The 17,735-nt window shown below is 35.4% G+C and overlaps 2 protein-coding genes across 2 annotated transcripts; one reads left to right on the top strand and one right to left on the bottom strand.

The window, feature by feature from the left end:
* The first annotated feature begins 6,960 nt into the window (after positions 1–6,960).
* On the top strand, positions 6,961–8,942 carry LOC104088999 (protein PROTON GRADIENT REGULATION 5, chloroplastic). Its single transcript, XM_009593798.4, has 2 exons — positions 6,961–7,446; positions 8,657–8,942. Exons 1-2 carry the CDS (start codon positions 7,192–7,194, stop codon positions 8,759–8,761), a joined length of 360 nt encoding a protein of 119 aa, XP_009592093.1. The 5' UTR covers positions 6,961–7,191; the 3' UTR covers positions 8,762–8,942.
* Positions 8,943–11,383: 2,441 nt separating this feature from the next.
* On the bottom strand, positions 11,384–14,849 carry LOC104089000 (eukaryotic translation initiation factor). The gene is made up of 5 exons (XM_009593799.4): positions 14,601–14,849; positions 13,195–13,363; positions 12,939–13,064; positions 11,716–11,778; positions 11,384–11,610 (listed from the first exon to the last, which is right to left on the bottom strand). The coding sequence occupies exons 1-5, from the start codon at positions 14,780–14,782 to the stop codon at positions 11,563–11,565; spliced, it is 588 nt and encodes a 195-aa protein (XP_009592094.1). The 5' UTR covers positions 14,783–14,849; the 3' UTR covers positions 11,384–11,562.
* Between the last annotated feature and the right edge of the window lie 2,886 nt (positions 14,850–17,735).

Genomic DNA, 17,735 nt, shown 5'->3' with positions numbered 1-17,735 from the left:
GGTTTAATCAACCCAAGGCAATTTTTTTTAAGTAACAGAGAACGAAGACATTATGGATATGGGAATGATATCAACTCTTTGTCGACCTCTACTACACCAACCATAGACGCTCAATTTCCCACATCTCCTTTTATGCCCTCACCAAATGTTGCGCATCAACTACCGGTAAAACTCACGTCACCAAACTTCTTGTTGTGGAAGACACAGTTTATGCCAATGGTGTGTGGTTGTGGTCTCAACCATCATATTGATGGTAGCGAGCCAATTCCGACACAGTTTCTTGATCAGAATATGCTAAATCTGGCTTACAAAGTATGGGTACGAGAAGACCAACTTGTGCTAAGTTGGATTGTTGCATCAGTTTCTGAAAATATTCGGCCTCAATTAGTTGGAGCAGAGACTGCTCGTGCAGCTTGGGATAGACTTGTTGTTGCATATGCTTCAGGATCGAAGCCACTAATTCGTGAACTCAAGATGCAGTTGCATACCTTGCGTCATGACAACGCAAGTATTGAGGCCTATGTACAAAATGCCAAAGGAATCGCGGATAGATTAGCTGCATTACAACATCTGATTCACAATGATGATTTTGTTGAATTTATTCTTGCTGGACTAGGCCCTGCCTATCGGCCCTTCACCAGGTCACTAGTATCCCATCAAGAAGACATTATGTTTGATGCATTATATGGCATTCTCCTTAATGAAGAAAGACAGTTAAAAATAGATGAGACCATTAATGTTATTGCACCCACCTCTCAGTTCACTCAGAGTTCTATTTCTACCACTCGAGGGCGTGGTAGAGGATTAGGAGGTAGAGGATTAGGAGGGCGTGGTCACGGACGCTCCTCCATCCAAGGGTTCACACAGAATAACCAAAATCGTAACTTTCAGGCATCTAACCAATCTACTAAAGCAAATCAACAATTTTCTGACTACTCCGGACTTATCTGCCATAATTGTGAAGGAAAAGGTCATATTGCACGTGTATGTCCTTCACCACGAGCTAATAGTATCAGCGTGGTGTCTAGCCGACCCACTTCTAATCTTGCCAGTTCTCCCAATCCACCTATACAAAGCTGGTTAATGGATAATGGCATCACGCATCATCTCACAGCAGACCTTGATAATCTAGGCATTCACTCTGAGTATCAAGGCCCCGAATAAGTGACATTAGGTAATGGTTCCAAATTGCCTATATCTCATGTTGGTAAAAGTTTTGTTCTTGTTTCCAATCAAAAGTTCAATCTTGATAATATTTTACATGTTCCTTCTGCTACTCACAATTTATTATCAATCAGCTCCTTTGCTAAATCTAATCAAGTGTCTGTTGAATTTTTTTCCTAACTATTTTTTGATTAAGGATTTGACAACGAGAAAAATCCGACACAAGAATCGAGTAGTGGCGACTTATATTCTCTTCCGGTGCTGCACTCTTCATCACCTGCTTCCTATGCAGCTTCTCTTGGCGTTTGGCATGCTCGTCTAGATCATGCATCATACCCTACAGTTCATCATGCTTTACCATCCAATGTGCTTGCATCATCATCAAATGAATGTCCTAGTTTATGTTCTACATGTGATGTTAGTAAGAGTCATAAACTTCCTTTTAAAGAGTCTAGCTTCAAGGACACAGGGCCTTTAGATTTAGTTTGTTCAGATGTTTGGGGCGCAGCTCCAGTAGCTTCGAAGGATGGTTATCGCTATTATGTCATTTTGTTTTATCATTTCAGCAAATATACATGAATTTATTTTCTTCAATTTAAATCCGAAGTACTTTTAGTTTTTATTCAATTTCGTACTATTATTGAAAAAAAATTTGGTCGCCCTATTAAATGCTTTCAAGCAGACTGGGGAAGAGAGTTTTGATCCTTAACAAATTATTTGAGAGATAATGGAATTGTGCAACGTTCTTCGTGCCCCTATACCCCTGAACAAAATGGTTGTGCCGAGAGAAAACACAGACACATTGTTGAAACTGGGCGTTCCCTTCTACATCATTGTAAGGCCCCGTAGAATGCAAAAGAAAATAATGTTTCGTGGCGCCGAATTGGTTTTACGTGTTGAGGATTATAGAAGCTCGTCGCGGCTAGGACTTTTTGAGTTGAACAATGCACCGGAAAGTTAAAAAAAATACGAAAAAGCGTGTTTATGCGGTCCATTATGCGACCGTATAATCACTCTACGGGCCGCATAATGGCCGCAGAAGTGAGCAGGAGAGGGCCATTCTGGAATCAGCTATGCGGTCGATTATGCGACCGCATAACTGTTATGCAGTGCATTATGCGACCGCATAACAGTTATGCGGACCGCATAGTGACCCGCATACACAGACAGATTTTTGATCATTTTTGTCAGCGATTATGCGACTATTATGTGGTCCACATATCCATTATACGGTCGCATATGCGACTGCAGAACCGTTCCGGAGCTTCATTTCTGGGTTTTTAAAACCCAACCCTATTTCGTTAAATACACTCTTTGGGCCATTTTTGAGCTATAATCTGATATTTTAGAGTGAGAGGGAGTGCCCTAGAGTGAGAAGGAGTTCTTCAATAATTGTTCTTCAATTCTTGCCCAAGTTTTGGAAGATTAAGAAGGGAAACTCACTAGGTCTTCATCCTAGAGGTAAGATTCTACACCCTAACCCTCACTTTCGAATTTGGTGTAGAAATAGATAATTAGCAAGATAATTTCTAGGCATGAGGGTTGTTTATTTTGCATGCATGTGTTATCAAAGGGTGTAGGAAGATTGTTGAGCTAAAAATGGTAAAGATTGGGTTGTGGGATGATGGAATCCTCCATAAAAGGGCCTTGAACCTTAATCCACACTTAGTGTTTGATAAAATACTCAAATGAGCTAGAACCATGAGCATCTCCCTAATTTTGGTTCAATTTGTTATATTTCTACAATAGATTGAAGTTGCTAAGAATTCCGGAATATTTAGAGTGTAAGGAAGCTCAAGTGAGGTATGTTGGCTAAACTCTTCTTTAAGAATTGGAATTCCCAATATCCTTGTAAGTTCCGAGATGTTGATTATAAATGGAGTATTCCGATAAGTTTTGTGATGAAGATATATGTTCAATTCGTGTTTCAAATGCTCTTATCATATTGCATTATAAATTGAGGACGTGTCCCAAACTATGGATTATGTATCCACATGTTATAATTTCTAGTCGTGATTTATGTGGAAGTTATTATGCCAAGTTGTGTAGAGATTGTGATTGTGATACACCTCCACCCGCATACATTAGGGTGAGGCAGCATGACCGCTTTGTGTGGGAATTATGGTATAGATATTGTGATTGTGATACACCTCCACCTGCATATATATTGGGGTGAGGCGGCATGACCGCTTTGTGTAGGGATTATGGTATTGTGGGACTGCACCTCCACCCGCTTATATTAGGGGTGAGGCGGTACGACCGCTTTGTGTATAGTTTTGGTATTGTTGTGGCACCACCACCCGCATACATTGGGGTGAGGCGGCATAGCCGCTTTGTGTTGATATTGGTATCGTTGATGCATTTCCACCTGCATACATTGGGGTGAGGCGGCATAGCCGCTTTGTATAGGTTCTTGATACTGTGGTTATACATCCACCCGCATACATTGGGGTGAGGCAGCAGGGCCGCATGATTAGAGTTGTGGTATTGTACGTACACTTCCACCTGCATACATTGGGTGAGGCGGCAGGGCCGCTTTGTGTGAAGATGGTTACATAGGATCTCATCTTAAATCCTATAAATGTTATTGATAGCTTTTAATACGCTTGCTATGGTTTAAACGGTTATCTATATTATTCTATTGCTGCACTGGTTCATCATATTCATCTCTTATTTATGAATTCTTAAATTAGTGTTTAGTTTTCATACTAGTACTATTCGACGGTACTAAACGTCCCTTTTGCCGGGGGCGCTGTATCTTTAAATGGATGCAGGTGGTTCCACAGCAGGAGATATTGATCAGTGATAGCAGTACACCTTCTTCCCAGCTGACTTGGTGAGCCCCACTTCATCCTGGGGTCATGTATCTTTTGTTCTTTGTATATTCTGTTTGAGGTATAGCCGGGACCTTGTTACCGGCATTATCATTGTACTCATCTTTATCTATAGAGGCTCCGTAGACATAGTGTAGGTTGTGTATTGGTGTTGGGGAAGACAAAATATGTTATGTTGTGGTTGTATTACTTGTCCATTGAGACTTTAAAAATGATGAAGCTATTGGAAATGAATTTGTATTGTAGACGTGAACACCATTTTGTCTAATCAATGAAAATATGTATTATCTCCATTTGTGGATGAGTTTGGGTAGAATGAAATCTAACAGGCTTGCTCGGTCGGGTTCAGTTGAGCACCGGTCGCTCCTCGATTTTGGAGCGTGACAATCATGCCAATGTTCCTTATCAATTTTGGACAAATGCATTTGAGACGACAGTCTATACTATTAATAGATTACCCACTCCCCGGTTGAACAATAAATCCCCATTTTGTGTATTGTTTAATATGAATCCTGGTTATTCTTTGTTGCGCATCTTTGGTTGCTTATGCTTTTCTTGGCTTCGCCCTTACACAAAGGACAAACTTTCACCCTAAATCTCATCCGTGTATATTTTTGGGATACAGTAAATTACATAAAGGATATAAATGCTTTGATATGGCTTCTTCCAAATTCTATGTTTCTCGTCACGTCATTTTTGATGAGTCTATTTTTTCTTTTGCTTCACAGGATGTTGTGGTGCCCAACTCCTCTACTAAAACCACTATTGATCCATTGATTATTAATCTACCTTACCAACAAACCACACCAAGCACTACCTCACCATCAGAGAATCAGAGTTATCCCAACTCCTCACCTTCGACTTCTTCCATAAGGCCAGCATCACTGCCATCAACAAGTGTGGCTCATGGACATACCGATAATGATATTTCCTCTTCTCCATCGAGCATACTGATTTGTGATGACTTATCTACAAACAATATGGTTGAAACATCATCTTTACCATCTAGATCCGGGAACTCCACTAATCAATCTACTCGCAGAATGGTCACACGAGCGCAGACGGGCTCATTGAAACCAAAAAGACCTTTCTCTTTGTTAGGAACTAGCTCAATCTCACTTGAGCCCTCTTGTTATTCATATGCTGCTAAGGATGCCAATTGGCGTTGAGCTATGACTGAAGAATATAATGCTCTTATTCAAAACGGTACTTGGCAACTAGTATCTCCTTCACCATCCCGAAATGTGATTGGTTGCAAGTGGGTTTACAAAACAAAATTAAAAGCAGATGGATCTTTGGATCGCTATAAAGCAATGCTTAAGGGATACCACCAACGTCTGGGAGTAAATATTGTTGATACATTTAGCCCAGTTATCAAACCGATGACTATTTGGTTATTGCTTTCATTAGTTGTGTCTCATCAATGGCATATCACCAAGCTAGATGTCTCAAATGCATTTCTTCATGGTCATCTCGATGAGGTAGTATATATGTCTCAGCCCTCGGGTTTTGTTGATCCCACTCGACCAGACCATGTATATCTTCTCAAACGCCTTTATGGCCTGAAACAAGTTCCCCGAATGTGGAACAAATGCCTCACTGTGCCTTACTTTCACTAGGATTTTTGGGATCCAAAACTGATAGTTCATTGTTTTTTAAGTGTGCTGGTGAAAGAAAATTTTTCTGTCTAATCTATGATGATGATATCTTAGTAATGGGCTTTGACTCTACTCTTGTACAGTCTCTCGTTACGCAACTATAGAATAAGTTTGCGGTTCGTGACTTGGGAAAACTCTCATACTTTTTGGGCATCGAGGCGCATTGGACGAGTGTTGGTTGCATTTGCAACAAGGGAAATTTGTTGGTGATCTCTTGAAACGTGTTCAGATGGATTCCTGTAGCAACATTTTCACTCCAGCTTCTCCTTCAACCAAACTTTCTTCCACTGAAGGTAGTCAATTCAATGATCCCACCTTGTATAGGAGTGTTGTAGGTGCATTGCAATAGTTGACCTTTACCCGGCCTGATATAGCATACGATGTTAACAAGGTTTCTCAGTCCATGCATTGCCCTATGGATATTCACTGGACTGCTTTCAAACGTATTCTACGATACATTAAGGAAACTCCATCTCATGGCTTGTTTTTTGCTAAAGGCACATCCACCTTGTTGCATGAGTACACTGATTCAGACTGGGGAAGTGATGTAAATGATCAAAAATCTACTACTGGGTTTGCTATCTTTTTGGGATCTAATTTCATTTCATGGGCATCACGTAAGCAACGAGCAGTGTCACGCTCTAGTACTGAGGCAGAGTATAGAGCTCTTGCGACTGTCACTTCAGAAATTATTTGGATTGAGCATCTTCTTTGTGGGATTGGCTGTTTTCCTTCTTCTATTCCTACTCTATGGTGTGATAATTTAAGTGCTACATATTTGACAGCTAATCCCATCTTTCATACTCGGACAAAGTATATGGAAATTAATTTTTATTTTGTTCGCGAGCGAGTTCGAGCAAAGTCCTTATTTTCACAAAAAGATTACTCTTCTACACTAAAAATAAATAATTAAAACTTTTGCTCGGCAATTCTAAACTTTAAATTAGGTGGTTCACAAAATTCATCAATAATAACATTTAAATAGAAATATAGAATAAAATAGTTCAAGCTCCTAAATTGTGACTCATAATTTGTGATCATTAAAAGACTTTTAAATAATCAATGAATCACACGGCTACAATTTCACATTATAGACGATCAAGAATGGGTGGTGGTGGACCCCATATGGAAGCAAAAGAACCACTAACAGAGAAGATACAGATCTCCAAACAGATGGGATGAAGAAAAAATATGGGGACCATAAAACAAGAGGAATCTTACTCCGATTATTCAAAGTAAAATAAAATACGTGTAGTTGGAAAAAATCAGAGTCCAATAAAAAATCAAAGCCAGCCAGTTTAATTATGTGGTTCTCAACATTCCATTTTCCTCTTCCTTTCCTTCACTACCACTCAATAAAAACCAAAGGCTACCAAGTTTACAACAACCCCTTCTTCTTCATAAACCACAAAAAAATCTTTTATAACACAACAATTTCTAAAACTCAACCACACACCAACAAAGAATTCCCCTCCATTATCACTTCAATATTGAAGATTTTAGTAGCTTGTAGTTGAAAGTTGTAAGTATTTTCAATGGCAACTACAACAACTTCAATTTCAGCTACTACTACTTTTTCTTCATCTATTGGTGGTGAAGATTATGCCTTACTTGCTAGGAAAGTGCCAATGAACGTACGTATGGGGAAGCCAGTGAGATCAAGGCCAATGATGGGGAATGTTAATGAAGGGAAAGGACTATTTGCTCCTATTGTTGTTGTCACTAGAAATATTGTTGGCAAGAAACGTTTCAACCAGCTTAGGGGCAAAGCTATTGCTTTACACTCTCAGGTAATGATCTTCTACAATAGCAGACTTCTTGTTTTCTATCTGGCCAGCTTGCACGCATCTCGATTTGTCTATTTGGTATATATGTTACTCTAGTGATACTGATATCGCGCGAGTAACACTCACTTCATTGGCCGGGGCATACTTTTCGATGCATTAGCTGACTGCTTTTAGTTTATACTCCTAAGTCCTATCCTATTTTTTCTCCCAAATTTTTTTTTTGAATGTTTTTATAGTTGTGGAATTTTGGTCAAACTATTTGTTTGCATTAAATTTTCGTAGATTTCTTATCCATACTGAATGGTCTATCAAAGTGCCCTGTTGGAGATCAAGTAAAATATCACAGCTGTTCGCAAAAAAAATGATGAAATATAATTTTTACTAGTTGATGCTCAAATTGAGCACTAAGTCTACAAATTTGTCCATTTGGAAGAAGGTGTTTGGATTTTAGATTTAGAAGCTTTAAATCCTTAAGATTATAAATGACATTTATATGAGTATAAAATATGGACTCAATAAACTACGATTTAAGTTTGTTATTCCAATTCAAATTTGATTATGTATATTCAGAATGCGAATGATTCGTGCCAACTGGATTTGAAGTACGTCGGGTCTTTACACCATAGAGGTTTTGGTTCTAAGTTCTAATTCTATTGTTCTAAGCAAAATAGAGTAATGCTTTTCAATGTTGACTTTGACTAGCTGTCCTTGTAGTTTCATTTACTTGATAAATTCATTTTTTTAAAAGTAAAACTTGAAATTGAAGATTTACATGAAAAATACTACGAAATGTTAACAAAAGTCGGACAATATTTGAAAGATTTTGTCAAAGACAATTTATTGGATACTTCTTCTTAGCTGAATGTGGTGTTGAATCACCAAAAGAATAGTCTAATGGTTAAGATGTCAGAATGCAAATGATAGTGTCATAAGTTTGAAGATATTTATACACACACCCTCAAACGATCTCTATAATAATTTCGTTTGTTCCGATATTTTTTTGGTTGCTATAGTGAAGTGTTGTTATAGAGTATATATATTATAACGGAACATAAAAATCGGTCCCGAAAGAAATTTTACTTTTATAGTGAATGAATGTTATATAGAAATATTGTTACAGAGAGGTGTGAGTGACTGACTATATAAGAGAGGTACATTTTTCTACTAAGTCTAATACTAAAAGAGAATTATGTTTATTGTATTTGTTTTTCAGGTAATCACAGAGTTCTGCAAATCAATAGGAGCAGATCAGAAGCAAAGGCAAGGATTGATCCGACTAGCAAAGAAGAATGGTGAAAGACTTGGATTTCTTGCTTGATATCAGCTTTATATATTATAATATGGTGTCCCATACCATTGACATGGGAAATGTTATTATGATCAAATAGCTTAGCTATAGCTTTGTGTACTTGAAACAACTCAATGTTGATACAACTTAGTTATCTGTACTATTCAAACATATGCATTGTAGTCTACTAGGTATGCCTTCTTGTTTTTAACACTTGGATTGTATCCATATTCATTATATTAACCCTTTTAAGGAAATAACAAAGTACAAGAGAAATTATCGAAAAGAAAGGCAGGTCTTCAGGAAAAGTAATGGTGATAAGGGGTGTGTTTGATACGAAAGAAAATATTTTTTTGAAAAATAAGTGATTTTTTTAATTTAGTTTTCGGTGTTTGGTTAGGTAGCAGAAATATTATCGAAAAATTTATAATTTAGGCACACTATATTAGTTGAAATGGGTAAGGGGCGGGGAGGATGGTAGGTTAGGGTCTAAGGGCCGGAGTGGCGGTGGCAATGTTGGGGAAGGGTAGGTGGAGTTGGGGTGGGAGAGTGGGGGTAGGAAATGGGTAGGTAAAGTTGATAAAGAGTTTTTGAAAATATTTTACCTCCTTTTCGTATGGAAGTCATTTTCCTCAGGAGGAACATATTTTTTAAAATATTTAAGTCAACCAAACATGGGAAACGACTTGTGTTCGGGGAGACATGGAATTTCTATCTCTCCGTTTAATGTCAAGTGGAGGTTCAAAATACACGTATCAAACTACATTTAATATTCGGTGTTAATTCGAACATAAATTCTTCAAGTTTTTTAAAATGACATTTCCATATTCAAAAACCTTACATGGAATACTACTAATCATATTTGTAAATCATTCAAGATATTAAAAAGAAATTTGAAAAAAAAGTAAAAAAAAAAAAAAATTCTTTGATCCTCCAAATAATGTGTCATAGATGATGGAACAATTGGAGCACACCATTTTGCGTCATTGATAATTCCTCTCGCACAAGGCAACTCACGCAAGGCTGGCTTTGAGGGAGAAATCCTAGTTGATGGGTGCAAACTAGTGGTGGCAAAATGAATAAAAAAAATAGTTATTTATCCATATTATTCATTAAAAATGGATTGGATAATGAATTATTTTTAAAATTGGACAAATATGAATAAGATTCATATTATCCAATTAAAAAATAAATAATCTATAATAATCAATGGATAACCAAAGAGTTTAACTTTTACATCAAATTGGGAATTTCTCAAGTTTGGGAGACTATAAATTCTTTCAAAAGTGATGATATTCAAGAAGTCATGGATAATATGAATATTTATAGTATTCGCCATTAATCAATTTTCTATCAGTATTAAATATAGATTGAATCGGATAATTTATCCATTTTTACATTATCCGTTTTCAACCTAACCCGACCGTTTGCCATCCCTAGTGCAAACTAAGAGCCAATGAATATTTGGAAGAGAGTGTATCATTAAAGACGTCAAAGTAACGAACAGATGTTGGACTAAAAAGAGTATTCTTTCTTAAATTCTCATACGGATGCAAAACGATAGGACTCTATGTGAGAGCACGAAACGTTTGAGTTGTGACTATTGCATCGTAAGAAGAAGTGCTACATATTTTGGTACTAATTTAGGGCCCGTTTGGATTGGCTTAAAAAAGTGGCTTTTAAGTTAAGTGCTTAAAAGTACTTTATAAGTGCAGGAACTTGTTTTATAAATAAGCAGTTACGTGTTTGGATAAAAGTGCTAAAACTTAAAACAAGCTGATGAAGTGTTTGGTAAACAAGTGCTAGTAAGCACTTTTTCTTGTTAAAATGACTGAAATATCCTTAAAGTTGTTAACATTATAAAGAAGATGATGACTATAATATTATATTTTTCGTTCATACCTTCAAATTCAGGATAACACGTAAATTCATTGAATGATTTGATTTTAGAATATATTTACACCAATTAAAAAAAAGGAAGGATTTAACGATCAAAAAAATTAAATGTTATGGAACCAAAAAAAAGAAGCCAAAAGAACAATATTTACAAAATAATAGAATGTATCAAACATTATTTAAAAAATTATTGTTTGCTTCAAGTTAAGAACTTCAAAAAATTGACAAATATTGGAGAAGAAAAAAAAATATGTTGTAGGGTTTTTACTTGGGGGTAATTTCAAAATTAAAAAAAAAATAAAGGATAAGAATGTAATATCCTTGATCAAAGCAATATGGCTTTTAAACCGATTTAGAAAAAATTGGGTTTTCCAACTTATTGGTTTTGACTTTTTTTAAACAGATTTTAACTTTTTTTAAGCCCATTTTTTGATTGCCAAACACTTCCACAAGTTAAAAACTGCTTAAAAGCTGGTTTGCCCAGCAAACCAGCTTTTAAGCCCATCCAAACATGCTCTTAGCACTTTAGCTAATGATAGCCTCACTCGAGCAGTTTATTGCTACTATCATTTTCCTTGGATGATTTTCAACCTCTTAGACGGTGAGCTCTATCTAAATTTCTTCTTTTCATTACAATAAGCTACATATCAAATTAGTTATCACTCAACTAAACCTTTTTGACAGAAGAGAAGTCCCTTGGCTTTGGGGAATGAAAAATGCAGAACTCGCATCACTAAATTAAGACATGAGGCACACTTTAGACAAGTAACAAAGAAGCAAACAAAATCTTTAACACAATACATCCAAAGATACATATCAAGTACGAATAAATTTCAAGAAAATCAAAATTTGCAGCAGACAAGCGCAAACTAATGCTAATCGTACAATTTTCAGTAAACTTAGGGACCGGTGTCAATCCCACACAATAAGGGAATTCACACAGTATATCGACTCTTAACTGACCTTTCCTTTTTAGAGTCATCCTGCAACAACCAAAAGAAAGGTTGATTAAGAAAGAAAAAAATTAACAGGAGGAAAGATAAAAGACACTTGATTTTGCAATAATGGTAAGGGGCAACAGAAGTTACATGGAAACTATAGGATATTTTTTCAGCATCGATGATCTCCTTCCACTTCCTACCAATGCTCATCTGCAGCATAAAACCAACCAGTCATATATCATTGCAAAACCATGGAGCATCAAGTGTAGCAACATGCCAGAAAACAAAAGTTAAGAGTGAAGATTGTTGATATCCAGACAGGTTACATGGTCAAAAGCAGGAAATATACGCAGTCAGACAACAATAAACAAAAAAGGGAACCTAGTGGAGAAATGTAATCGAATTTAAATTGAAACCTTGTGTATTGCAATACTGTAAGATGAACATGTCTAATATAAGCTTTTAGTATAATCTGGAACAGTGCTTACAGAATGAAATACAAAAACTTATGTCAAACTCCAAGCTGCATGTTCAGAGGGGAAAAGATACATTTTCCAGCATCTTTTTTTTTGGAATACAATGGGTGATGCGGGCACAATGAAGGAGGTGTTGCATAGTTGGGCCTTCAGGAGGAGGAACAGAAGATTGAGGGCATGTGATGTCGCCCCATCAGCCATTATGTGGGTTATATGGAAAGAAAGGAACATGAGAGCATTTGAAGGGGTTGATAATGATTTAGTAAAATTGCAAAACAATCTCTTGTCTAGTTTCTTTTTGATGTACCCACGAGGTACCTATGTGTATTTCTTTCATGGAGAACCGTATTCTGTTGTAGGTTCTCCACTTTTTGGTATAGGCTTGTATACGGGGTCTCCCCATCACTAATAAAATTATTTACTTTATCAAGAAAACTGAACAAATGCCAGAGAAAAGCTATACCATTACAATAAATAAAAACGTCATAGCTGCCAATTATGGTTAGAGAATAAGTGAAAGGAAATATCAAGGATTCCCTGCCAAGAAAAATAATAATTTCAGCCACTGATTAGCTAGGGTATGTGATGGTTTTAATTGATATTTAAATTATATATTGAATAACAGATCTAGTGCTCCATCCATGGGTCACAATGGGGAAGGGCATTCTTTTCTTGTTCTCAAAATTCGGTGCTCAAATAAAGCTGCTCTCCTTTTTCAGCGTTTACAAAAAAATTGGAGATGGGACAGATCATCATTAAGAAAAAGATAATATTCTGGTATATCCTTTTTTTAATAATATTTCATATCAGATTTAGGATATAGGGGAAAAAATAACACAGTTTTTAGTTCAGAATTTCAGATACTATTTGACACCACGAGAATTCCAAACTAGCCTGAGCTGCTTCATTGGAGGCAGTCCTAGTCCACAAGGAAAGTTTATCCTGACTCCGACGAACACTGGCAACCACTCCACATATCTCTTCTGATTCATCAAATTGCTCACCCACCAATGCCATCAGCTGCCCAAAAGAAATCCATCCAGCAAACAATATGTGAGCATCTTTAGCAAGAAATTAATCAACATAATGCTTTCATGACATCCTGCCTACTGAACAGAAACCAACAGAAGCAAAGGGAAGACTTTATTACAGTTTCAAGCCACATAGTCTCAAGATTAGCCTTTCTGCTGCTCGTGACAGTCCACTTGCCACCATTGGCACACTCAGGATCTTCCCATTTGGGCTCAATCCCAGCTTTGAACAAATGAAAGTCCGCATTAGCAGTCAACTTGCTGGGCTTGAATATCTGATCATATAAACTGCAAAGAGAAAGATCTAACACTTCAATTGGCATTTAAAAGCAGCTTCTATCCAACTATTACACTTTCTAAATAATAATATCTCGTCAATGAATTAAAATAAAGCCACACAACATCCCAAGTATGGATAAATTGCAGCGGTAGAATCCATTACTGGGGAAATTATGAAATTTAAGATAAAAATGCACGGTTTGGTTTTATAGCACACTGCTTGACTGGACAGTAATTATATTAGTGGTGGTTGAAGAAAACACTAAATTGATATCTAAAAAGTTAGTTTTATAGAGAACATATCACAAGCTTTGGATTGTTAAATAATTCAAATTCTTGGTTTTTTTTAAATGATGCGGTATCCAGCTTCCGCCGGGTACCTGCAAATGGGAACTAGTATTCTTTTCACTGCCGCTGTAATTTGAACCCGAGACCTCAAGGTTCTTCTCCCACTTCATTCACCACTAGCTACACCCATTGGTTGCAGTTAGATTCTTGAAAATTGCAAAAGATGCATAGAACAATATTCTTAAAGAAACTTTTCCATAATAATACTCAATAATTAGTGTAATGGTGAAAAATTCCTGAAGTCCCAAAACAGAGAGTCATATAAGCAGGAAGTAGAAAGTATAATTTTCAATATGTTTTCCAGCACAAAGAAGGTCCAAGATATATGTTCTCTTTTTGTGAAGGTAACATATTCATATACTCTTACATCAACATAGAACCTTGCAGCATGAAAGCATCTTAACTAATTAAGAATGGAAGATTGTGCTTTTTGTCCCTTAAACATTGACATATTCTAGTTATAGTCCTTGTGCTATCTGCTTATGCATACTTAACCTTGAATTAATTAAAATGTGCACTTTTGATCCTTCTATTTGTGAATCTACACAACTTTAATGAATTGTTAACTTTCAATATCATTTAAGTACCCCTATGTTATGTTAAATTTGTACTAGCACTTCTTATTTTAGGGTAATATAGTTCTAAAACTAATCTAAATGTAACATATTTCCTATGTAAAGGGACCAAAAACACACATTTTAATGAATTCAAGGTTAAATAGGCTTACTTAAATGCTACAAGGAACAAAATCCGAATTTATCAATAAATGATGATCAAAAGTGCTATTATCCCAATTAATAAAACAATTGACAAAATTTCATTAAAAATCTAAATTAGGGCAAATAAATATAACCAGAAGAATCTAGAAGTGATCTCGTGTTTTGTATTTTTTGTATACCTCCAGAATTCCTCAACAGTTTCGAAAGTATAGGCTTTTCGAAGAGCACTTGCCCAAACGGCGCCTTGCTTCGGCTTATCGAACCAGAATGTCCATCTCCTCTCTAGCTTATGCGGCTGCTTCTCCACCGTATCCGGCGCCGGCAGAACCTCCGTCGCCTCTATCGGTGCTTCAGTGGCCATTGATTTTTGCCTCAAAAAATCCTCTCCCTTTTGTGTCGATTGAGGCGTAATGGAATTGTTGGGAAGAAAATCAGGTTATGGAGCTGGAATTTTATTTATACTGGCCCAGTTGATTGCTATTATTGGGCCTCGTCTTGCAATGTTCAGGTCCATATATGATGACAGACTGGGCCGGTAATCCTACCTCGGGTATTTGTTGTAAGGCATTTTTTCATACCTATAATTCAATTTATTTACCAAAGTTCTCTAAAGAATCAAAATTTACACGCTATAATGTATTTTCTTTATTATTTATATACAATCTATTATTAGCACTTTAAATCAGGAGATTTAGTTATACATTTTTTCTTTTTCTCTGCTCTCCTCTCTCCATCTTCTATTGTGTCCATCCTTCTTCTGCTTTCATCTCTCCTTTTTCTTCTTCTACCATCATCTCTCATCTCCTCTCTCCTTCACCTTCTAACGAAATAGCTTAGTTTTTTCCATATCCATAGCAGCAATAGCAAGACAGAGGTAATTGAGAGTATTGAAATTGGCAATGATCTTCGTAAACAGCAAATTTGATAACAACTTGCTAATTTTATATAAATTTGGTATAATTGAATTTTTGGTTAAAAAGCATGTCTAATCTACATCTATATCTATCTATGTATACTATATTAAAAGCACAAACGCCCTTAGCAAAATGTCGTTCACATTTTTTACCCTTTTAAAATATAGTTCACGCTAGACAAAAAAGGCATTTAATTATTTTCCTAAAATTGAGTTGTTTAAAATCAACTAAAATTATGGCTATTAAATCTTTCCTTATTTGAATAATGTAGGAACTCCTAATATTTAGAAACTTAAAAGTATTGAGTAAAATTATAATTATAAAAATACTTTCCTTAGCAATAGTTTTGCGAAGTAAACTATGTTAAAAGTTGAACTTTTAAGTTAATTATTTGAAACACATAATATTAACCATGTTAGAAGTTATATTAGGTAAGAAACTCTTTGCATTATACGAGACTTCTTAGATCAACTAATATTGTTATTTGTGATCTTTTATACGTGAGTATTTTTTTATATGAAGAATTAACACAAATAGCCGCACACCTAATCTTTTCAATTAAAAATAGCCCGCATATGTATAATATATGTATAATTCATATACAATAATATGTGTATAATTATATATAATAAATGTATAATTTATATATTGGCTAGAAAAAGTAAATAATGAATTTGGATGGCTATTTGTGTAACAATACCTTTTTTTATTATTATAAAGTCAAATAATATTTTAATCATTACTTAGATAAGTTTAAAGTTCTCTCAACTATTTTATTGAAATATTTTATTAGATGTGTCTAATATCAAATTAATTGGTATAATATTGGTTCATAATTAATAATTTTAAGCTTCTATTTTTCTAGGAGTTGTAGGACCAACCTTCACTTTCAAATTTCTAAAAGACCAAAATTATCGATTTCTTTATATTTATTATTTGACAAATCTTTGAATATTTGTAATAAAAGTATGTCACACAAAATAATTTAACTAAATATAGTTTTTCAAAAAATAAAACAAGTTCAAACAAAATGCAGTAGTTTTGAATTCAGAATTAGATTACTTAAACAACAATAATTTTTATAAGATATTTCAAATAATATGATGTTCTTGTTGAAACTAAAAGGAAAGCATGATTACTTGTGAAGTTGAGCAGATAAAATTATAGAAGTGAAACTTAGTTTAAGTTGAATATAAGGAATGATGATTGAGGACTTCTATAAGGCAGAGTTTCATAATTTATTGAGTTACCTATATAGGATCAATGGTCATCAATGTCAGAAGCTTAAATAATCTTTTTATGAGTCAATCATGGTTTTTAATCTAATACTTATTTATGAAAAAACTTATAAAATTTATTCATCGAGATAGGGTACACGTGCGACGCGCGCACTTTAGATTTAGGAGTCTCTTCTACCTATAAAATAATAATAATTTCACAGATTTATTGTCGTGTCTTTGCAGTAATACTATGCAAGTTCTAAGTCTTCTCTATTCATGGTGTCTTGATCCTGCTATATCTATATTAGACCAGGTCTCGCATTATATCCTACTACTTATAAAACTTAAGTGTGTATTTATTTTTAATAATTGTATTGATATCAACATCATATATAGAGTTATTGCTCATGAGGATTATTATAGTTTTAGAAATTCCAAGACATGTCGTACATGTGCATTTAAATAATTGAAGGAATTAAAATTTAAAGTCCACGCAAATTTCTTATTTCTCCAAATTAGTGGGTTTTTTCATCAAAATAACTGCAAAGACGAAAGAAGGAAGAAACAAAAATTACAAAGAGAAAAAAGGAAAGAAAAGTCTAATTAAAAAGGGGGAGTTTCATAACGATATCAAGCATTGCAAATTTACTTTCAAAGTAGAAACTAATCATGGAAGCATGGGAGAAATAAATATTTTAATATGGGAGAAATAAGTGACAAGTAGAAAGTTAAGGCATAGAAAATAATTTAAAGCATGTAACAGTTAAGACATGGAATAAAATAATTAATGAAATGCGGGAAAGCATGGTAACAGGTATTTTGACGGCGTATATACACTCGCCACCTCGCATATACGTCGCTACACATGTAATTCACATAGCACATAGCTCAAGGGTTTTTAATTCCATCAAATCAAGGTTAAACCCAATACTTACCTCGCTCCGCAAGCAAATCAAAGCTCAGTCGGGGCCTTTCCTCTAAAATCCGCTTCCAAACCAATCGAATCTAACCAAAATCGACTCAATAACATCAAATAATGTTAGGGAAATCAATTACAATACAACACCAACAACCCAGTAGAATCCCACAAGTGGGGTCTTGGGAGGGTAGTGTGTACGCAGACCTTACCCATACCTATGAAGGTGGAGAGGTTATTCCGAAAGACCCTCAACTCAAGAAC

Source organism: Nicotiana tomentosiformis, chromosome 9 (genome assembly GCF_000390325.3).
Source record: "Nicotiana tomentosiformis chromosome 9, ASM39032v3, whole genome shotgun sequence".
Taxonomy (NCBI): domain Eukaryota; kingdom Viridiplantae; phylum Streptophyta; class Magnoliopsida; order Solanales; family Solanaceae; genus Nicotiana; species Nicotiana tomentosiformis.
The sequence above is the reverse complement of the archived record's forward strand: the minus strand, read 5'-3'. Positions and strand labels throughout refer to the sequence as shown.

Excerpts from the sequence above, each read along its gene's own strand:
- LOC104088999 (XM_009593798.4), top strand. The coding sequence starts at position 7,192 with ATGGCAACTACAACAACTTCAATTTCAGCTACTACTACTTTTTCTTCA. Across the intron at positions 7,447-8,656 it reads CTATTGCTTTACACTCTCAG|GTAATCACAGAGTTCTGCAA; the intron begins GTAATGATCTTC and ends TTTGTTTTTCAG.
- LOC104089000 (XM_009593799.4), bottom strand. The coding sequence starts at position 14,782 with ATGGCCACTGAAGCACCGATAGAGGCGACGGAGGTTCTGCCGGCGCCG. Across the intron at positions 13,065-13,194 it reads AGACTATGTGGCTTGAAACT|CTGATGGCATTGGTGGGTGA; the intron begins GTAATAAAGTCT and ends TCTTTTGGGCAG. Across the intron at positions 11,611-11,715 it reads AAATATCCTATAGTTTCCAT|GATGACTCTAAAAAGGAAAG; the intron begins GTAACTTCTGTT and ends TGGTTGTTGCAG.